Raw genomic sequence first — 24,091 nt, 5'->3', positions numbered from 1 at the left:
CTCTCTCAAACATGGATGAACTAGGGAAGGAAAGTTTGGGAGAAGTCAGAGAAAACAGTAAGAAAAGAAGTCAAGAGAGCCACTGGCTACGAAAACAAGAGAGAAAAGGGGTCAAGTCAGAGTTGTCCAGAAAAGACACAAAACCTCATCTTTGAAAGAGATGCTGTGGGCACTGATTATATAATATCTGCAGAAGCCTTCTGGTCTCCTGAGAGATGGGCCCGCTATCAATACAAAATCTTAGGGTTTCTGTCTTTATAACTGAGAGATTGATATCCTTTGGTAAGATTCCACATCCAGTGTAGAAGGAACACAATCGCAAGTCTGAAACAGCACTTTCCCCAACACAAAAGTTTTCTTCCAGTGTGCGTTGTTCCATGCAAAACAGCTCATTTTTAAAGCTTAGTTCCAGTCTCTTAAAGATCCTTGGTTACAAGCCATGGGAAAGGATATCATGTGACGGAGGCCTGGTCCCTTCTAAGTGACACAGGAAACGTCCTGCTACAATCCCCCTCAGTGAAGGGGACACAGCACCATCTGGCAGTCAGAAGAATTTGTGCTAGAAACAGAGGATACCATGCTCTCGTTTTGCAACTCACTTTCCCTTGTGAAAATATTTTAAGGTGACAATTAATGGATAGAGCAGTTAAATTCCTGAGAAGGTTGAAAAGCAGGCTGTAAGAGTAAAAACTTAAGTTTAAAAGAAAAAAGGAAAAGAAAAAAAAGCTAACTAGAGCACAGAAAATGTTTTTGCTGTCCCTCCACTATCACTGATTACGATCTTTAGACTAGGATTGCTGAAAGGTGGGTAACATCATATTATGAATATTATAATTAGAATATATAATATGCCAATGACTTGAAAAATTTAGTCACTTACCATGTCAGCAGAAGAAACAGTTTGCAAATCCTCAGGAGCCAATGTGGTATCATTAGACACTGAAATATTAACTGTAAGAAAAAGACCATCTTTTACTATAAAAAGAAGTAAATAAGATTAAAATGACCTATATGCATAATTAGGAATCTCAAAAAAAAACTTCAATAACAACATAAAGACACAATTAACTTTTTTAAAATTGTAACTGTATTTACCTTTAACCTGGGTAAAATAAGCAAAATTTGGACATATCTGTTGTGCTCTAATCTGACAAGAAACAGTAACAAATGTTTAAGGAGATCGAATTGTAATTTGTTTCAGAAAACCAAAAACTTCTCTGTTATTAAAAGGCACTCTTTTGCCTAGTGGGGAAAAAAAAATGGCTGTTAATACATCAGGAAGTTGATCGCTGGCTTCATGTGTGGTCAGATCTCATAAATGGAAGAATTATTAACTGATCTTAGAATTTTGGAAATTTGGATTTCACATGAGAAAGTATGTCTTCACAAAACATGTGCAAACAATGAAGTACTACATAATAAATTATATAAATATAATGGGCATGAATATTTAATGTTTAAATTATTTTCATACACAATGGCATCATTTGTCAGTTAAGATGTCACCTGCAGAAGAAACTAATTTATTAAACCAACCCTCCTCTTTGAAATAATGTCATTGTTTTCTATTTCTGAGCCTAAAATTAAAACATACTATTTAAAAAGTATTCTATAAAATTTTTCTTTATCAGATAAGTCTTTTTCCTATTACGTAGAGCTGGATGTATTGAAAAATAAATTGCGATGCAGAGCTATCCCTAATTTATGGAAATATTATGAAATAACGCCACTAACTTTTTATCTTGAAGGATCACAAAGCTCATTGAACATCCAAACTGGTAATCACTGCTTGGTCCCAGAGCATTCCCCTCCATGCCAGCCCCAAACTCCTGGCCTGTCTTGTTATTTTGCCATGTTTTAAGTACCGTCTATATAAACTTTTCAGGAGAAACAAATTTATTTGACTGTTGAAATTTATAACATGAGACCCCTGAAAGAAAAATAAAAGGGATATGTCTCATTCATTCCTTTTTCCCATAATCTTCCCAGTCTGGTACTTAACTAACAGGAACTCAAAAATACCTTCTTTTTTTTTTTTTTCCCGGTATTTTCAGGGCCGCACTGGCAGCATATAGAAGTTCCCAGGCTAGGGATCAAATTGGAGCCGCAGCCAGGGGCCTACACCACAGCTCACACAACACTGGATCCTTAACCCACTGAGTGAGGCCAGGGATAGAACCTGCACCCTCATGGATCCTAGCTAGATTTGTTTCTGCTGAGTCATGACGGGAACTCCTGGAATTGTTAAACATTTAACCTAATGCTAGCTGATGCCAGGGCTTTCCTAATTCAGCAGTAAAACAAGCACATATTTAAACTCTGTTTTCTTATCCCTTATGTTTCATTGCATATCATAGAAACAATCAAAATAGGTTAAAGGAAACAGTAAGACAAAACATGAACCTATTCCCCAAAGGAAGATATTAGTAAATGATTATAAATAAAACCTCGAATTCTTTTACTACTTCATTCTAAAAAGCTCAAAGCACATTTTCTTATGTCATGTGCTCACTTAAAAATATGCAAAAGCATATAACAGGTATAGCTTTATATCTGTTTCATGCTGGATGGGTCTCTGAGCCAAGATAGGCCCAGTTTCTTCCCCAGGGTTAGAGTCAACCAAAACCTTGTTCATCCTTCTTTCTTTCCTATCCAGCATTTTTATTCATCAAAATCAAGACAATCTATGTGGCCCCAGAATTCAAGGTGGGATCACACTCACCAACGTCTGATGACGCAGATCTCAACTGTAAAATGAAATGCCTGACCTGTTCCAACCATTTGCAGGAAAACAGCATATTCGAAATCAAAGGCACTAGTTAGATGGTGTCGGAGTAGCTTTCCCCCCAAGCTAAATTCTTTAATGCAGTTTTATGAGCTTCCTGTCACAAGAGAGTGAAGGTCTTTTGGCAACATGCTTTCTGCATGAAAACAAGGAGCGAGAAGGGAGGAAGAAGATATCCCCGGCTCTTTCTTTGCAAAATGAATGACAGATAAAAAAGATCATGAGTGAACATGGATTCCAAGCTGAGTTTTTAGTAAGTAACTGCTCTTGAGTTCTAGATCCATGTCAATGCGCTCAACTAAATTCTTTTTACCTTTCAGTTTTCCTCCAAGACAAGCTATGAAAGAACACTGGTTCTCAGAATCCCAAAAGACCTGTATCAAAAGGCCAGCGAGAAGTAGATATTTTTCCTACTTAGTTTATTAAGTAGCTGCTGCAAGAGAAAGACTTCACAATAAATACATAAATAGGCACTTCCACAAATACATACTGGTAGAATATGATAAAGCCCGTAAATGAGATTAAAAGCTAATTTCTTGAAGCTCACCGAAGAGAAAATGATCAATTCCCATTGGGAACTTGGTCTATAAGCACCCTTGGTCACCACTTGGATCCAGACAAATACAGTGCAAATATTTCAGCAACCAACTGCAGAATGATCTGGGTCTATAGAATTCGTAATATTCTCAATTAGGATTCTGGAAAGGTGAAATGGAAAAGCCAAAACACTGCACTTTGTCTGCTTTCACTATTTGCTCAGCCCCACAGCTTATGAAGCAAAGAAACACTTTGCCCTAGGAATCTAGCTGAGAATGAGCCAACTGCCACTGGGTTAGTCTGTGTCCCCTACTTAGTTTCAGGGAATTTCCACAGGTTGATCACTTTATATTTCTTGGATTTTCACTTCTTGATTCTCCTTTGCATGTATCAAATTCTAGCTGATTCTCTGGAATGGAGGGATGAACACTCTGAGTAATAGATGTTTAAAAATGTGTCTGTGAGTTTTCCATCTTAAAGTGGCTTATTTCTTCTTTATGTTTAAGGAGAGATCTAGAGAAGGAACAGCTGCAGAAAAAGGAGGTGACTGCCACCCATCAACATCAGTATACCCCCTTCGTAGGGAAAGTCAGTTGTACTCTTTTTTTTTTTTTTGCTATTTCTTGGGCCGCTCCCGCGGCATATGGAGGTTCCCAGGCTAGGGGTCGAATCAGAGCTGTAGCCACTGGCCTACACCAGAGCCACAGCAACGCAGGATCCGAGCCATGTCTGCAACCTACACCACAGTTCACGGCAACACCGGATCGTTAACCCACTGAGCAAGGGCAGGGATCGAACCCGCAACCTCATGGTTCCTAGTCGGATTCGTTAACCACTGCACCACGACGGGAACTCCCAGTTGTACTCTTTAAGGCTATTCTTCATCCTCTAGTGACCTGGCATCAGGAACTATGCCATGAAGCCTCTGCCTTACACATCAGCAGAAATGGTACCATTGAAACATGCACAAAGCCCTCTTGAGGCTAAGAGGTCAAGTATGAGCAACAATCAGCCACCGAGGCAGAGCTGCCTGCTGTGATGCACCACCACACCACAGGGTGGAGAAAGGAGGACCTGGAGAATTGTGTTGGATTTCTGGAGCACAGTGTCCCCAACACCCACCATATAATCTTGAGGAAATTACTCCACTCCTCTTGACCAGAGACAGGTTCCACGTTGGTGAAACTGGATTTGACAACATCCATCTCAAAAGGTTACCATGTAGATTAAATAAGACAATATAGGCAAAACTGCTTGCACCAGTGTCCAGAACTAGGTAAGAGCTAAATAAATGGTACCTAAGATTACTATTCATTTCTTGACCTAGACAAAAGCAGAATTTCACCCCAGGAAGAATGTCTGCTACCTTGCAAGGTTTATGTAATGATCGAATACATAATAGTATTGTAATTATATATATATATATATATAGTTTATTAAAATCCACTAGTAAGATATCTGGCATTTGGATGGTGCTTAATAAATGTTAGTCAAATCTGAATTTAAACTCTCAACTTGGCTTCTTAGGGTGGAACTGATTAACCTGCTCTGAATAAGAAAAACATTAAGAGTATTCTCCGTGATAATGAAACAATGGTTTATTCCATTCTATTTAAGCAACACTCAAGGCAACCTAGTAACTGGAAAATAGATGAATAGCTTCTTACCTGCATGGCCATGTCAGATTTACCCAAGGGTTCTAGATAACTTGAGCAAAAAAAGTGCCTCATGATGAAGCCAAATATTTATGCTTTAAGTTTCTAGTTTAAGTTTCAATAAAAGGGCAAAATTTTTATTAGTTTTAGTAGGGATGACTAAGTGAATGATGAAAATTTGGGGAGAAATGGCTCTTGAGAAATCATCTGTCACTATCTTGCCTTAAGTCTTAAAGTTAATAGAAAGTTTTTATTCACTGTTTTTTGATATTACGCTTTTTGTTTTCCTAAGTATTTTTACCAAGCTTCATGCTTGAGATATCACTACCAGCAGACAAGTTCAAGTTATGATGTTCTTAATCCACGGACACTTTATTCACCCCACACTCACCTACTGACTCTGCACTGGAGCTGAACTACCAGCTGGTATTAAGCTGGATATATTTAGGCACTACTTTCACAAAAACTTCCATACCCACCCCTCATTACATCTAGGACGTGTATAGACATCATTCTGGGAAATATTTTCCAAATCTGGGTTTTATGCAAACCCAGAGCTAGAGAATTATCCATGTCTTGTGATTATCCAAAATCACTGCTTCCCCTTTTCCAATTTCTGCATTAGACAGACGCTGCTACAGTTTAGGTTAGGTTCAATAAAAGGTCTCTAAAAATGATGAGCCTTTCAAATATCTATGGTTTTCTCAAACAAACATGTTACCATGAGTGACAAAATGTTAGCTGTGCTGGGGAAGTGTCTTGGCAAATGCAAGTTTAAGTAACACTACACCAGAAGGCCTTGCACCTCCTGTTTAACGCTCAACCTAAGATCTGAACCTACTTTATAATTCAAAGACAGAATGACATACAGTAAAAATAAAATTGCATAGCATATGATACACGATATGGCAGGTGCATTAAGTTTATTTTTATGTCCTAATTTTCTTTTAATGGCTAATTATGAAGTACATATTGCCCATAATACAGGACCGACCACAGAAGACACGATCCAGTAGCTCTTTTTAATGGTTATAACATATCAGTGGATAGCATTTATTAAGATAATGGAAAAATTATATTAAAAATGACTATGAAGTTCCACCCTAGTGACATGAGGAAGCCTCCTCATGCTGGAAATGAACCAAGGTGTGGCAATGGAAGCCAGGCTTACTTCCATTCACTTGATCTGGGCTGAGAGTTTCATACCAGGGAAAAGGCCATGTTTTACTTAAAAATACTATAGACAATGATGCACTTGGTGCCTGAAAAAGGCTTTATTCCTCTTAATCATTCATCCATTATTAAGCATGTTCTCCCTGGAACAGTCAACACTAAATCAATACAATATATCCTTTCTGTTAAGAGTAAAATATAGTGTCTATCCCCTTGAGGCAATTTTGCTTGCCTTCCTAATTTGTTTAGAATATTTAGCAAGCCTATTTACTTTTTCCTTCCAGATACAAAACCAACACCTGGTAAGAAAATTTCTTTTGACGTTTTCCAAAATATTAACATGCCCTTGAGTGGATAAGTCACTGCAACCTTGACACATTAAGGAAATGAACACCCGTATTAGAATAGAAATTAAGTTCTAACGTCTAGGGCAAATGAATTTCTGACCAAGTCAAGAAAATAATTAACACTATTTAAAAAGCAACACATTTTATAAAAAGCAATGTGTGTATGTGTATATATGTGTATGTTCGACCTCACTGCAAGTAACACAATTCTTAAAAAGCAATGAACTATAGCTTCCATAAATTTTTCCTGATGGCAGAGGGGAAGGAGAAAAGGCAGGAGAAGAAAGGGAAGGAGAAGAAAAGGGAAGGAGGAAAGTTTACATCCTGTCTCCTGTTTTCAAAATTTGAGCACTTATGTTTTTTAATGCAGTAGATAGATTCTTCTTAGAAAGAGACATCACACCTGTAGGACGTTAAAGCCTTTTCCTACATGATTATGCATAATGCTCTATAGTTTTGTAGTATGAGATTAGGAAGAGTTGTTAAATGATATAACTGTGACACACAGAGTGCCTTAACATTTTCCCCTTAAACATCGCTTCGCTATTTCTTATTTATCTACAACAGTACCTTAGTTTTTGGTTTTTTGTTTGTTTGCTGGTTGGTAAACTTCCAGTGGAAACCTAATCAAGATCTTTTTCCAGGAGTTCCCGTTGTGGCTCAGTAGTTAGCGAATCTGACTAGGAACCATGAGGTTGCAGGTTCGATCCCTGCCCTTGCTCAGTGGGTTAACGATCTGGCATTGCTGTGAGCTGTGGTGTAGGTTGCAGACGCAGCTCAGATCCCACGTTGCTGTGGCTCTGGCATAGGCTGGTGGCTACAGCTCCGATTAGACCCCTAGCCTGGGAACCTCCATATGCCGCGTGAGTGGCCCAAGAAATAGCAAAAAGACCAAAAAAAAAAAAAAAGATCATTTTCCAGGAAAATTTCAGAGGGAGTTAAATGTTTGAGCCCCTTTAAAAGAATACAAGGAAAGGAGTTCCCATGGTGGCACAGTGGAAATGAACCTAACATCCATGAGGACATAGGTTCCATCCCTGGCCTCGCTCAGTGGGTTAAGGATCCCACATTGCCGTGAGCTGTGGTATAGGTCGCAGATGCGCCTCAGATCCCATGTTGCTGTGGCTGTGGTGTAGGCCAGTGGCTACGGCTCTGATTCGATCCCTAGCCTGAGAATTTTCATATATCGCAGGTGCGGCCCTAAAAATACAAAAAAATAAATAATTTAAAAAATACTACAAAGAGCTTAAACTGCTAGAGCATCTTTTATGCGACAATAAAAAATGAGAAAAAAAAACAAATTTTTACTCTGTTAGGTGCCAGACAATTTTGCACACTATTTCATTTAATCCTTACAGCAACCTCTAAGAGTAAGTATAATTACTAACCCAGCTCACAGATTATGAAACAAAGAGATTAGGAAATGAGCCTAGCCTAGGGTCACAGTGCAAACTAGAGCTAAAATTCAAACTCAGTTTCCTTTACTCCAAAGCACTTACTCTTTACGCTTTATCACACTAACAATTTTCTAAATTGGGATGCTGGTGATGAAATGAAATACTGTGAATTGTTTTTCAAATGGATTTTTTCAGTTTTCACTTTGGGCTTCTGAACCATATCATTTCTTGCTTATACACTTCTGCTATGTAACCATCAAGGCACAGTGAGAAACAGAACACCTACTACCTCCATGTTAATTAATAACTATCCTATTTCTAAGAAAAGTGAATGTTTAGCACAAAAACTATGGGCTACAAACCTGACTGATATGTCAAATTTCATGGCTAACTTTCCTCACAGCAACTGCAAACTAAGCTTCAAGAAATGAAGTGTGTGACTTGGGTTACTGAGTAAAAGATGGGAGCAGGAAGCAGGGATGGAAAAGTGCCTTTTAAGAAGAGGAAACACGGGAGGTGATCAAGTTTCATGGAAGCAAGTGAGAACAAGAAAGATGAAGACGGGAGGAGAAAGAAGAGCTGTCTTGACAAAACACCAAAACTCCATAATATTATTGTGGCCATGAATACAGTTTTCAGCGACCCCTGTGTCCTTTCCTGTAAAATTGTTTCTCAGTTTGCAAAGACACGATTCCATCTGTGCAGTTTCTGGTTCCTCGTTACATACTGTCCCAGTGTTGAAAAACAAGTCATTCGCCAGTTTAAATATTATTGACTCATCGATTGAATTCTTTTACTAAGAGTGCATGTTGCGATGAAAGGCCGATCTTTTGTTGTTTTTAGAAGACTTACTCTAGGTGTACATGCAACTCTATCATTCTACCACTCTCATTTTTCAGTTTTTTATCATGAGGCACTAAATTTATGATGGATTGATGCAGTAAGATATTGAGGCTATAGGAGAGATACACAGTCATTAATCTTAAAAGGGTTTTTTAAAACATGAGATTATCATGAAAATCTAAATATCCATTTGCCTTTTTCCATATCTGAAAGAGGTTTTATCTCCATAGGTTTTAAATAATTCCACTCATTCAAGTACATATCTTTCCTGAGTGCCACTCATCTGAGCAACTCTAAAATTATAGGGTACAACCAACAGTCTTATTCCAGAATGAGCTACCTGCCTGGTGTTTGTTCAGAAGACAGGAGGAGGGAGACTGCTTTGCTCGTTCTAGCACTCATACTTAGGAACCCTACATTTTATTTTATAATTTCATTTTTTTTTTTTTGGCTGCTCCAGCAGCACATAAAATCTCTTGGGCCAGGGATCAAACCCCCGCCACAGCAGTGACAATGCCAGGTCCTCAACCCATCGGGCCCCAAGGGAACTCCCAACATTTTAACAAATAAGAGCACTAATGATGGTCATTAAATGGATAACATTTACTTATTAGAAAGTATCCTAATACTTTGTCTCTAAGATCTCGTTTTTTCTTCAAAACAATTCTGTAAGGTAGGGACTATTATTAACCCCATTTTACAGATGAGGAAGATGAGGCAGAGCTACTTTGGGAAAAAGGAACTTGCCCAAAATCATCCTCTGGGCATTAGCCAAGTGGGACTTGAATACAAGATTTTCTGCCTTCAGAGCTCTGCTGCATTGCTTTCCTGGTACCCACAGAGGGAATGGGAACTGTCAGAATCCTTCTAAGACAGCTCTGAGCTACTCAGAACAGACTTTTTTTTTGGCCCCAGTGTGTAGCACTTGATGTGAGATCTCAGTTCCCACACGAGGGACTGAACCTGGGCCATAGCAGTGAAAGCACCGAGTCCTAACTACTAGACCACCAGGGAACTCCCAAGACTCCTAACACAACCTGGGGAAGAGGGTCAAAGGAAAAGTCATGTCGCTTCAGCCAGCACTTGCCATGCCTGGGTTAAATCAGTCCAAGCCTCAACACCAGTTTCTCACGAAAACAGAGGTCCTTCCTGGGAGGAAGATTATATGTAAAATCTTCATTGTATTTTCCACAATGAAAACGCATTCAGATATGCCTTCCCTGGTTTCCTATGACCTGCTCAGCCAGCATCCAATGAAAGCAAGTTTCCAATGGCCTCAGGCAGGGGTGAGGCTGACACCAGGGACATCTCCTTTGTGACAGGTAAGCTGACAAAGCCCTCATCTGGCTTCTGAACACCTCAAACCTCCATGCAGCAGGCAGTATTTCTTTCTTTTAGAAAATCTGAATGTATGATTAATCAGAACGCCACAGCATACAGTTTCCCATGATAAATGAATATACAAAAATGGGCAAATAAATAAGCAAAACGGGAAGTTCCACAGTGAAATATGTCTGTGATCTTACATTTTGAACTTGTGTAGTTTGGACTTCCTCTGAAAGTCCTGAATGCATGGTTAGAGGGGGAGTTTCCTCTCCGATCTCCCAGGAAGAGCTCTAACAGTTGTATAACAATAATATATATTTTGGGGGTTTCTCCTGGGAGCATATTTAATTTCATTTTTTAAAAAATTTTTATGGATATTCCCATTGTGGCTCAGCGGTAACAAACTTGACTAGTATCCTTGAGGACGTGGCTTCGATCCCTGGCCCCACTCAGTGGGTTCAGGATCCAGCATTGCAGTGGTCTGTGGTGTAGGTCACAGATGTGGCTCAGATCTGGCATCGCTGTGGTTGTGGCTGTGGTGTAGGCTAGCAGCTATAGCTCTGATTTGATCCCTAGCCTGGGAACTTCCATATGCTGCAGATGCGGCCCGAAAAAGAAAAAAAAAAAATTAAAAGTATAGTTGATTGACAATGTTGTGCCAATTTCTGCTGGTCAGAAAGTGACCCAGTCATGTATATATCTCCTTTCTTGTATTTTCCTCCAGCATGATCTATCCCAAGAGACTGGACATAGTTCCCTGTGCTGTACTGTAGGACCTCATTGCTTATCCTCTCTAAATGTAATGGTTTGCATCTACTAACTCCAAACTTCTTAGGAACACATTTAATTGATTCAAGTCATATCTATCATATATGAAGTGCTTATTCTTTTCCAAGTACTTCTTAAGTTTGGAAATATTTCTAACCAGTATACATCTTAGTAATAATCAGCTTTTATATCTACAGCATTTGTGCTGCCTGAATCTTTAAATTTCTACTTTTATACCTGTCTCTGTTTGCTTTTAAGCATGGGTTTTATTTTAATGTGAGCCGATTTTCCTTAAACAAGACAAAAGAACCAATGAGTGCAAAGCTCAACAATGCCTTATCTTTTCATCACTGTCACTGACTGAGCCATTTTTAGGGGAGATTCTGTTTTTCCTCCCACCACTCAAGATGCACATGGGTCTTGTAAGTCTTTTACCAAAGCAGCAGAGAAGAATGCAGTTAGACCACCCAAATATCTGGGAGTCATCTGACACAGCCTACACAAGCATTAAAATTCTTCACAGTATCGTTTAGGTTTCAAATTCATAAGTATTTTGCATTCCAGTCTATAATACAGTCATGTTTGTTTTACTGTAAACAGTAAGTGATTTTTCCTTTAGAATCGATAGATAAAAGTGGATATTACATGATCACACCCTACATTTAAGCCTGAGTTTACACAGCCCTCAAAACACTGCTGTGCTTCTGGTGCTACAAGACCTTAGGCAAAAAGCATGGTTTGCGTATCAATTTTTACTTTAAGGGACAATGACCTGCAGCTAATAGCATAACTAAGGATCACTAGCGCTACTAGCATTTAATCGTCTGATGCAAATGTCTACCCCTCATTCTACTAAAGCAGATGTAAAGTAATTTTCCCCAAAGTGGATCTTTTTTTTCCCCAAATGCCTTTGATATTATAAAATAATGATGAATTACTCCAAGAAAAAAATTCCAAAGACCAAACTGAGCACTTTTTTGGGTGACAAAGTTCTAATGCCAACCCAGCTTCAGTACGATAAATATTAAAGTGCTGAGACTATATAAAATTATGTTCCTTACCACAAAGTTACTTGTACGTCTTTCCTAAGTCTAGAATTTAGACTTTCTTCAAGAACATAATATCCCTTCTTTGATTTCTTTTGTTTACTTCGTTTCCTCTCCTTTCTTACTGATGTCTAGCACAGATGAACTATAAAGCTCTATCTATTACCAGGTGACTCTAGTCTGCATTTGTTTTAATTTCATGCTTCAAGTTATATAAAGTGAATGAGTATTTTGTTTAAAATAATCTGTTTAGAATTTACTTAAGGAAGAGATTCCTATAGCAATAAGAAATCAGCAAAATATGGAACAGAAGTTCAGAGGACTAGGCTTGTCTGAGCCCCAGATTTGTTAATTTAGATACCTGGCTTCCTCACCTATCAGATAAAATCAAGAATAATGTACACAAAACTTCCTTTCAAATACTGCATCTTGGGTTAATTTCAAAGTACTGAGCTAGTTATACTCCCATTCCAGCTCTTAGTTTCACTTCCTTGTTGAATCACATGGCTAAGATAAGCTCAGGCAATGAAATTAAATTCAGCAAGATGGTTTCTCAAAGAAAATAAAAGAAACCCCTTTCCTGAGAATCATGGTACCATACTGAAAATTTGCATGGAGGCTATGGCTTCCTCCAAACACGGGTGAGCACAAACACTAAGCATGATGCCCTCACCTGGGTTGGGTGGCACACAAACACAGGAAAATTGAGTGTTGTAGCCCACTTTGAAGTTGGAGTTGATGGGGTAGTAATCAGCCAACTTGATCATCTTCTTGAAAGCATCGTAGATAAAGATGAAGCTAATCAAAGAAGAGAAGCCCTCTTCGGTGAAGCGAGTGAAGTACTGAACCAAGAAGCTGGCATCGGTGGCAACCAAAATGAGACACAGGAAGGCTGACCACAGGCCAATCCAAAGGCGAAACTCCAAATAGTCAAAATTATGGTCCCTGGAAGGAAGAAAGGAAGATATTTAGACTCCTCCTCCTCCATGGAACACAAAGAATAATATAAAACTTCCAAATGACTGCAGAATGACTGCTAAAAATATAAGATCACTTTTAGCCACTAGAGATAAAGCTCATTCTTGATTTTATCTAAAAAGTATTACCTTCAAGGATTTGGTCTAGTGATATGAGGCTACCACAAAGAAATAATTCCAGGAGTTCCCATTGTGGCTCAGCAGTAGCAGACCTGACTAGAATCCATGAGGATTTGGGTTTGATCCCTGGCCTCGCTCAGTGGTTAAGATCCGGCATTGCTGTGAGCTGTGGTGTAGGTTGCAGATGTGGCTTGGATCCAGTGTTGCTGTGGCTGTGGTGTAGGCTGGTGGCTGCGACTCTGATTCAATCCCTGACATGGCAACTTCCATATGCCACAGGTGCAGACCTAAAAAGCAAAAAGAAGTAATTCCGGAAGTTTTAGGAAAGCACAACAAAAGTAGTCATACCACGTAAATGTAAACAACTTATTAACTTTGTCATTCAAAAAATATCTTTGCCTTTGTGGCATTTACAGAATAAACGATTTGAAAGCATAACACTGGTACCCAGGATGTGCTCAATAAACATTTGTGAGCTTTTTACTGGTTAAGGAAGACACTAAGATAATTATGTTCTCTGTCCCCAAGTCACCAAGGTCTATGGAAGGAGACAAACTGATACACATAAGCACACTATAAAAGATGAAACTGTATTTAAAGGTTCCCCCAGAGAGTCACAGTAGAAGGAATAACTAATTCTGGTTGGCAGGGACAGATGAAGTTGCAGAAGAAGCTCGAGGTATTTAAGGATAAGCTGGAACTTTCTGGACAGAGCAGCAAGGGGCAGGCCAAGAAGAGGAAGGAGTTACTTTAAAAAGCACGTGACATGAGACTGTGTGTGAGGCTCCCTAAGGACCACATGCCATCAACTCGGGGAGGAGGGAACAGTTACACAGGGTACAGTTAGATCAAGAAAAGCTGCACTGTCATGTTACCACCAGATGGTACTACTCATCCTGAAGCTTGCTCACAGACAGAGTATCCTGCTGAAGCTGTCTGTGAAGACTCTTGTGACCACCTATTTTCAGTCTGTGCCTGTCCCAGAGCAATCTCAGAACAGGCCACCTACATTCTACGTAGCGCTCCCCCCGCCCCCCGTTTTGATGCCCTTTCATTTCTTGTAAGTAAATAGCTCAAGATCCACATTTAGGGAAAGATGGGTCAAGTGCTGACATTTTACTATTTCAGACTGATTCTTTTAAAACTATGTGGAGAAGGCCTTAAAATACTTTTTGTCATCTTTTGTGATGAAAGAGCAGATAGTAGTCATCATATTTCTGTAGAAGAAAAAAATAAATCAAGGATCACTGTATGCCTGAGGCTTTATGGCCTTGCTTTTAGACAATGAGTTTCTGATAACTATACAAATTTTAATGCTTTCCCAAAGATGTCGTACCGACACTCTCACCACCAACAACCCAGTCTGGACCACCAAGAAGTCTTTGCCTGGTGCTAATGAGAACCTCCTTACTAATATCCACGCTTGCCCTGCTCACAGCCAAGAAGACCTTTTCAAATGTAAATCAGATGTCCCAGTTTAAAATCTTTTGGTGGCTTCAGACTGCTCTTAGAAGAAAATTCCAATTCTCTACCTAGCAGAGTGTCCAGCATACAGAGGGGTTTCAATAAAGACCTGCTAGACAAATCAAGGCAAGCCTGCAGTGGGGGACTTAACGGAGACAGTTACTGTCATTGGCCTCTGAGCTATCACAGGTAACCAGGTGATGACCAACTGAAATTGCTACTGGATATTAGAATTAAAAGTTGCTTAGACTTTGTATGTCAACTTGGCTGTGCCACAGGTGCCCGGAAAATTGGCCACACATTGTTCTGGGTGTTTAAAGGTGGGTTTGACGAGCTTGACATTTACTCAATGTTAGACCTGGCAGACTTCGAGTAAAGCTGAGGGCTTTCTATAAGGAAGTGGGTCTCATCCAATCAATTCTTCAACTGAATGGAACAGAAAGACCAGCCTCCTTCAAGCAAGAGAAGACGCTCCACCTGCTGTGTAACACAGGCTCCTCCCAGCTATCCAGCAGACAGCGCTGGACCTTGAATGGAAACATCAGTTCTCCCTGGTCCCTAGGTTTTGGACTCTGCAGCTTCTATAACCATGTGAGCCAATTCCTTATCACAAATCTCTTAAAGATGCATGTACATATCCTCTTGGTTCTGTTTCTCTAGAGAAGCCCAATACAGACACCAATTAGTCCAATAGGCCTCGCATGATGGATGAAGACACCAAGGCCAATGGAAACAAAGCATTAATCCACCAATGCCAAGACTTTAATGGTGGTGTTGGACCAGAAACCAAACCTCTGTACTCTTGGACTGGTCCTTTTAAAAATGACACCATGGCTCCTCCTGTCCAATTTGTACTTAGCTCATGATGAGGCGGCCTTAAAGTCACGGTCCTCTGTTTCCTTCTTGCCCCATCACGCCAACTGGAATCCATCACCAAAGCAGGAGATGTGTCACACCTGGTGGCAGGTTATCCTCCACAGATTTCCTGAAATCTTCCTGAAGACATATTTTGCATCCCCTCCCCGTTCCCTTTAGGTCTGGAACCCCAGGGTTTAATCCTCAGCATGTCTTCTCAGATAAGGAGGCTCTAGAAAAAGCTAAATTCTAGGAATTTGAGATCATTCACATCATCACACAATGAGTCCGTCTCCAAGTCAAAGCTCAGCAACAGTTTTACTACTTCTGAGCCAATAGATTTTTTCCTTAAAACAAAGTTTTAAACAATTACCTAGTTTTGTTTCCCTAACAAGATGAAAGTTAGAGCCATGTTAATTTGTTCTGAGAATGCTAATGGTTGTTTACAAAATTGATATTTACAGGACAGGATGAGAAACAAATCTAATCACTAGCTAATGGTCAGGAACACTATCGGTGTGAGTACAAAGGGGAAAAAATGCACATATAAATTTAAATCTTAGGACCTAAACAATATACCAGAATAGCTGCTGTAAAATCCTTAAATGCCCCTAGAGTTGCTCTGTAAGAATAATCCAAATGAAATCACTAATACCAAGTGCACTCCATTAGGAAACTGGTATGTTTACAGCAGCAAGAAGAAAGAAGAATAAAAGATGAGAAACTTTCCTAAACACTAATGACTACAATAAAAGGCAATGTTACAGCCAATAAAACTATCAGTCCCCTTGGTGCCAAGTTTAAATGCTAATTAAGTTATAAAAAGTTACAAGTTATAAAAAGGAATTGGAAATGATAACAGAGACCAAAGAAATTATGGTGAATTAGAAGGAGAAAATGGGTATATATCCTTTCGGTAAGTGTTTCTAGATTTTTTTTTTTTTTTTTTTTTTGCTTTTTAGGGCCAGACCTGTGGTGTATGGAGGTTCCCAGGCTAGGGGTCGAATCAGAGCTGTAGATGCCAGCCTATACCACAGCCACAGCAACCCCAGATCCAAGCCGAGTCTGCGATCTACACCACAGCTCACAGCAATGATGGATCCTCAACCCACTGAATGGGGCGAGGGATCAAACCTGCATCTTTGTGGATCCTAGTTGGGATCGTTAACCACTGAGCCATGAAGGGAACTGCATGTTTCTAGATATTTTAAGAGGTGGTTTTGAACAGAATTCCCATTTGAAGCATACTTCAGAAACCAGCCACTGACAGAGAAATATAAACTCCCTAAGCTGAGTGAATAAGTGTAATAATTCAATAGAAGAAAACCATAATTTGAAAGCTTATAAGGTAATTGTTCAAAGAATATAAGAAAGAAATTATTAAATGACCAAACGACAATCATACAGGCTCAAATCCAACTTTAACTACAAAGTTTCTATGTGGCTTAGAATGCATTGTTTAAACTCCTTTCAGATTCTTCTAAGAAAGAGCAAAAAGCATCAAATTCTCTATTTTGGGGATATGGGTGTAAAAATAGTGCAAAAGAGACTGCAGAATTGGGGAACCAAACTACGAGTGTTTTTTGGAAAGTTGTACGCTATTCCTTTGTTCTGCTACTAATTTTAAAACTTGACAGCCTAACATTCACATTCCTTTATAATTGCCCAGTTTATAGGGCAAATATTAAAACCCATATTCCAAGTCAGAGATAAATCTGTAGATTATACGGAGCTACTGTTGGAGTCCGCTGAACTCACAAAACATAGATTTATCTATTTCTTCAAAAAAAAAAAAAAGGAAAATATGATGGGGAAAATCTGGGCAAAACATAGTAAAACCATTTCTTTACCAAAGCACTTCTCAGATCCCTTAGTAAGCTAAAGTAGGAAGTGAATTATCAAGAAGGAGACATAATATATACAGCACTTCCCAGACTTACTGGGATCACAGAAGCTTTTTTTTTTTTTTTTCTCTTCATGGAGCATCTAATGGGACTAGTAAATGAAACACGTTTTGAGAAATAGGGGTCCACACAAATACTCTGTATCTAGACAAAATATTAGCACTGCTGTTATGACGTGTAAGCAAAAGATACAGGATTGTGAAATAAGTGCAAGATTTGTCACGTAAATGTCACATGTTACCCAGGGATGAATTTAAAGCACGGTTCCTCAAACGTTTCGTGTTGCTTTACAACTGTTTTCAAATGAATCGCTTGCCACTATATTTAAGTTTCCAATTATGATGAAACAGAAGGGAAAGTGAGAAAGGAACTTCGTTAGCGAATGGAACTAATCTCTATTGTACAATTATCTAAAGCAAACCAGGGTGCAAACATTTTCTGTAGATTAAGGCTCTGATCACGTTGCATCCAATAAATCTTTCTGCAAAGGTTGTGCATGTTTGTTCCTGTTTATAGCACATGCCTGTTTAATCTTTCTACAAAGGCCTTCTTGTCTCACACAACATTTTCTTAAACATATAAAAAACTGTTTGAATCTTTCTATAAACTGACATGAGCTGACTTCTTTCCAGTGGCCTTCTGAGGAATACGATGGAGGGATCTGTAGTAACGATCTACGGAAAACAGAACACTGTTTAAAACTTGAAACTTTAAATTTCTGGAAAACTCTCACTTTTCTTCTCAAGCCAGTTTTCCAAGAACTAGCCCTAAGTCCTCATTCCCCCCTCTATCTTGTGATCATTTTTGATGGCACCCACAGTTTCATACATGAGTCCTTATGCCCACAAGCTATTGGATAGGTAATGACATTTCCAACATTAAAATCCTAAAACCGTGTAACAATAGAAGTATATAGCAATTCCAACAAGGAATGCTAGCAAGTCATAGGAAATTCTGCAATCTGTCTTAGGAGTGAGATTTGCCAGTTAAGGCAATTTTTCTCTCAGAGCTATCAAGTTCATTAGAAAGAGGCTGGAATACCCAATTTGATTTTGAATCTATTTGTATGCTAATGTGGCCACTTGGATAATTTTGCTTAACTCAATTTTCTCCTTCTTAAAATGATCCATCAATTTCTTCTTTTATATGATTTTTATTTTTTTCATTATAGTTGATTTACAGTGTTCTGGCAACTTCTACTGGACAGCAAAGTGACCCAGTCATTTATATATATATAAATATATATATATATTCTTTTTTTCACATTATCTTTCATGATGTTCCATCACAAGTGACTAGATATAATTTCTAAAAGAAAATACTGGTATCACAATTGCCATGCCCATGAGTAATGTCTAGTGACTCCAGGAGACGTAGGCTCTGGAGTCAGAGAACAGGAATCCAAATCCCAGACCTGCCAATGACTGGTGATGCAACTTTCAGCAACTTGGTTCTACTCCATGGCTGCTTTCTCGTCTATAAAACAGGAGGCAGCCTCTCCCCCTCAGGACTGCTACAAGAAATAAATTAGGGGGTAGATGATATGTACTTAGGATAATACTTGGTACGTGGTCAGCACTCAGTAGATGTTAAGCATTACTCAGCCGAGTCTAGACATGCACCTTGAATTAAGAACGCTGGAATGGGGGTCAGGAGCAGCGGACCACGGGAACGTCAGTCTCTTTCACGGACAAGCCATGTGACCCTGAACAAGTCATTTCCTTTCTCTAGTGTGTCAGTCAGAATCATGGCAGGAAAGAGAAGGCAATCTCCAGTGGGATTTTGAGGAAAGCCTAATACATGGATTATTTGCTGAGGTGTGAGTAACAGAAAATGGCAAGGTACTTGGAGATGTCATCTACCTCCCAGCTTGGAAAGCTCAAGGAAAGAAAAGCCACCAGAGCTTGGGGAGGGTGAGAGCCAGGGTGGAGGAGCCACCCGACAGGGGGAAATTTGAGAGAACAAGCCAGAGATCATGGGGAGAGGGTGCTGGTGACAGTGAGGCAAACACACCCTAACTTTTCTGCCTTCCTGTGCTCCCAGCGCTCCTGCGTTAGCTAAACCCTATAGGGAGCCAGGGGGCGAAGGAGCCCAAGTGTCGTGGTCCACTGTCGTCAGCCTCCAGAGGCACAAAGCAGGAAAATAAGGCAGGGGACAGAGACGGAGGGCAAGAGGGGATCCCACGCACGGGAATCATACATGAACACGGGCTGACTACCTAATCCCTAGGGACCTTTCAACCTCCAAACCTTAATTTCCCGCATGCTGCTCTACCGCCTTACTCTTCTGTGCTCCACCTAGACTACAAATGGGCTACCAGTCCACGAATTCTAATTTATAAGTAGATATGTATATACATACTTGCTGAAATTAAATAGAAGCCTCTCAAAAACTAGCACGGGTCCTGTGCTGCTCAGAATAGTCAGTGGTTGACCAGCAAAGAGGCAAAAGACGGCTCCAGAGACAGCGGTGCCCAGGAAACTCTCCAACACGCCCTACAGAAAGAAAATACACGTGTTAAAAGAAACAGGTCATTTTTCTTTCCACGTGTGATGTCACTAGGGGAATTATGCCACATGAACATGCTATTATGAGGGCTATTGCAAACGTATCAAACAAATGTGAAGAATAAGGGTTCTTACCAATAGGAGTTCACCTCTGATTTCGCCACACATATATGATTTAGCTATTCCTGCCTACTCCAAAGAACTGTCACGACTCGTGGGGGATTCTACGAGGCAAAGGGTGACTGTAAAATCCACTTTGAAGATATTCCTTGAAGCGTCTGTACATAAAAATCATATGATATAACCCCACCAAATGTGTAGAAGTGACTTAGTACTTTTGGTGGCATTTTTCTCTCTGTGGTTCCCTTCAGTGTTTGTTTTAGCCAGATTTCACCTTTCATATAGCAGGTGCTGATAAGCAGCTACATTTTATGCACAAAAGCTATTTCCTCCAGGGGAAAGCTTTTCACGTGGAGTGGGGAGCAACGAGCAACGAGGACACATACAAAATGATCTGCCCTCTATGTTGCAATCTCTCCAAGACACCGATTCCAAAAAATATTACATATTTATTGTCTAATGTAAACTTATACAAGAGCTTCAAATTACTTTATCTCCAGGGGAAATAAATGTTCAGGGACATGAATAACTAAACCTTTGTGGCCACATCTCCCAGTAGGTGTATCTCTGAGATCAACTTGTTATTTCCCTTTAGCATAACAAGAACAAAGAAAAAAATATATATATATCACATATGTATTATATCATATAGGTGTGATATATAGAACTATATAAAATATCATATAAACATATAATAAACATAAAATTATTATTTAAAAATTGGTTTTTAAAATCAACATACAGAACTTAAACTACGTGATATTCCTCACTCAAAAACCATTCTAGGAGACCCTCATTATGATCACTTGAACTAGTTGTACATGACTTCAGAGCCAGCAAATATTCTCTTTAGAATGACATTAGCAAGAGCACATCCTCCTCTTTTAAGATAGGGTTCAACGGGGAAACCAGATAAAAATCCTTTAGCACAGTATTTATGTAATAATGGGGCTGGGGTGGGGATAGAGCTTTTTAAAAAGCAAAAACTGACAAGGAATAAGGTTGGCTCCCCACACAGTACGCAGACACACTCTAAACAACTCAGTACAACTACTTCCATCCAAGCTGCCTACGTCTGAGGTCTCCTACGTCTGAGGTCTGGCAGGAGCGTCATGCAGGAGGACCCCGTTTAGGCATAAATGTGAATGCCACTGCCCAGCAGAAGAGTACCATCTTGTTATTTTATAGCCATTCCACACATAATCATAGTGTCTAGCTCATTTTTCCTTGTGGGAATAGAACACAGAATAACAAGCAAGGCTAGCAGAACCACGCTGCATTTATGCAAAGGAGAGAGAAAGAGGTTCCCTTGTGCTCAATAAATAGTATTAGTCTTGATCTCTTACACAGAAAGATATTGAGATTCGGGGGGTGGAGGTTAGCGATATGAACAAATCCACACTCACTGTGGCACAAGTCTTTGGAGTACGGATACCTGCCCAACCATGACCACACCCTAGGCAAAGAGGAAAGGGATGCCTTCGGATGGGATTGTCTTAAACGTGTAGTTTTTTACTTCCTGTGCACTGACATTTGGGCTTTTCATGCCTTTATCATTCATCTTTCTTCTTCATGACTCATTTGTGTGTGTAACACAAAGCATAAGAACCAGAAGGCTCCGTGTGGCAGGACAAGCCACACCCTGGGTGCCTGCGACAGGCCAAGTTTCACTGCATGGTTCTCTATCAAGCATGGAGGAGTGACTATGTCTCATCCTTACTGCAGGATCAACCTACAGCACAGCCGCAGCTGTAAGAGAGAACACAGAGGAAGAAAGGAGAGACGCAAGGCTAAGAATTCTCTATTTGAATTGATGTCTGTTATCCTCTGTGAGGGGCAAGAGCAGGGTCTCTGGCACCATCAATGTTTCTCTTCTGCCCATCATGTCAGACGCTACCCTCTACATGCTCTGCAGGCATCCAGGAAACACTAAAGGAATTGAAGACGATTCAATTCCAAATCACATCATAGGTCTCCCTGATCAAAGGCCAACAGCCACTGCTGCTCACTCAGTAAAGCTAAAGACCAATCTCTTTCAGAAAACAGCTTTGATTTATGGAAGTCATGTGACTGTTAAGAAGGTAGATTATTTTTCTTTCAGTACTTGATCCTTGGGTAAGTGCTACAGTTTCCATTCTGTTGATGACAATTTTGAAACAGAGACAGGTGATGTATTATACACACTGCACTGGAAAGTTGCTTAAACTCAAGAGATGTTTCCAGTGTTTCTGAGAAAAGAACTATTTTCACCACATTTTGACATGTTGCTCTTGACAATACAGAAATTTTAAAAATAATCTCATGCAATGAATAAATTTAACTGTAACTAGAATTTAAAGCGATTTATAAAGTGAACTATCAAAAATCTGTCTTCTGATTATATTCAGTGTTCACTAATATTAAAAAGGAAAATAATGTGCGGACGTGTAGGTTTTGAATAGCTAGCACTCACAAAGACACTTCTACACTTGATTTCTCACAGAGGAACAAGCTCCCTAGCAGTTGATGAGAATGCAGATGGCAGAGCCCTAAGGGGCCACAAAGTGTTCCAGTTACATTCTGATCTGGCTTTTATTTTATTCTATTTGTGATCCAGTGATGTCCATGGTGGAACAGGAAAAAAAAAAAAAAGAGTTAAAAAGTGGCACTTAGGAAATCCAGAGTCTAGGCTCTGTTCTGCCACCCAAGAGCGATGCTCTTGGCAACCTCACTTTTCCTCTGTAAATTTTAGTTTCCTCTCCTAGGAGAAAAACATCAAGGTGACAGAGCATAACAATGGACTCTGGAGCCAGTCAGCCTCAAGTTGACATCTCCACTGTACCATTGACTCCATCGATGACTTTAAACAAGTTACTTAACCCCTCCATGCCTTATATCGTTTGTGTGAACATTAGATTAGATAATGCATGCAAAGTGCTTAGCACGGACCCTGACAGATATGTTTCTGATGAACAGTAACATATACATAATGTATCTATTTAGATAATGAGATGAAGAGGCTGAACTAGGTCTCTTCCAAGGTCTCCTTCTGGTGACTCAGCACAAAGAGCATGTTTTGGAGTCAGGGATATCTGAGTTTAAAATCTCAGCTCTACCAGTTATCAATCTCTCTAACTCCTAATTCTCTCCTCTGTAGAATCAATGGCTATTTCATGGGATAATTATTTGGACTGACTATGACAATATTATACGACGAACTAAGAAAGTAGAGATATAGGAAGACACTGGTTTCCTTTTCTTCCTGCTCTCATCCCCTTGTTCCCAATCTGCCTCTATTAACTTCTCTGTCCTTCCAAAGAAGAACGAGATGGAAAGGCAGTGACAAGGAGTGATAAGAAAAGATGAAGATTAGTCTTCAGAGGTAAAGGGAGGGGGAAGCCTCTTTAGAGTCTCAGCATTTCCCAGAGCAAACTCTAAATCATCGGAGGGTGACACTACAGCCATTGACTTTGTTGCTTCTTCTCATTCCTTGAGTATTAAAGACATGGAATCAACTGTAATAAAACAGTTTGTTTTACTTTACAGCCATGAAGTCAAAATCTACATCAAAAACAACTTGTGAACATTTTTCTGCTCTCATGAGGGTATGAAGTTAAACTAAAGGTGGTCCTTGTTTTTACCAAACAGCCAAGACAATCAACATGAGTCTTGAAACAGAAAAATCAAGCATAAAGGACATCTGACCAGAGGAGCAAGATTCTTGTTAAAAAGAAAAAATTCCAACCGTGATTGGTAACAGCAGTATTTTGTCTTTGAACCACTGGTGACAAGGACTGCCTTGGCCATCGGACCTATCATGGCTAAGGCAAAGCAAGCACATTCAAGACAATAAAACATTAAAAATCTAAAATTGATGCTATCAACTTTGACTTTATTGCTCTTTGGTATCTTTAGTATCTTCATGGAACACTAAAGAATGACCTTTGTCATTTTACGTCCTTTTTATTAAGGGATGTCCTACTTGGATTAATAATTAATCCAAATGTAAAAGTACCTAAAAAATCAAGAGATTTTCTATTTCTTTGACAATTCTCAACCAAGTAAAACTCGAGAGAGAAAATATTTTGGTGGCAATGAACGGTAAAATATTCACCAACATTATTGCTACATTTCAGATTTCTCAAAAAATTAAAATGTCTTCAAATCATTAAGAGAAATTTCAGTCTGTGTTGGTGATGATTTATTCAAACTGCATAGAATGTTGACTAATAAAATTAAACTTCTCTAGGTGAATCCTTGAATCTGAAATTTAGCCAAGAAAAAGGAT

At 39.4% G+C, this 24,091-nt stretch overlaps 1 protein-coding gene across 13 annotated transcripts in view; it reads right to left on the bottom strand.

The window, feature by feature from the left end:
- Window positions 1–24,091, bottom strand: part of SLC4A4 (solute carrier family 4 member 4) — a 347,209-nt gene that overhangs the window by 68,861 nt on the left and 254,257 nt on the right. For all 13 annotated transcript variants that reach the window (XM_084971070.1, XM_021100504.2, XM_084971072.1 and 10 more), the window contains 3 exon segments: window positions 19,559–19,692; window positions 12,551–12,822; window positions 881–951 (listed from right to left, as the gene is read on the bottom strand). In XM_084971070.1, coding sequence (XP_084827196.1) covers window positions 881–951; window positions 12,551–12,822; window positions 19,559–19,692 — 477 coding nt within the window.

This window comes from Sus scrofa, chromosome 8 (assembly GCF_054392235.1).
Source record: "Sus scrofa isolate SSC_HxYL_T2T_F1_AM1 chromosome 8, Sscrofa_HxYL_maternal_Yorkshire_Landrace_v2.0, whole genome shotgun sequence".
Classification (NCBI taxonomy): Eukaryota; Metazoa; Chordata; class Mammalia; order Artiodactyla; family Suidae; genus Sus; species Sus scrofa.
Note: the sequence above shows the minus strand (reverse complement) of the source record. Positions and strands in the feature narration are given on the sequence as shown.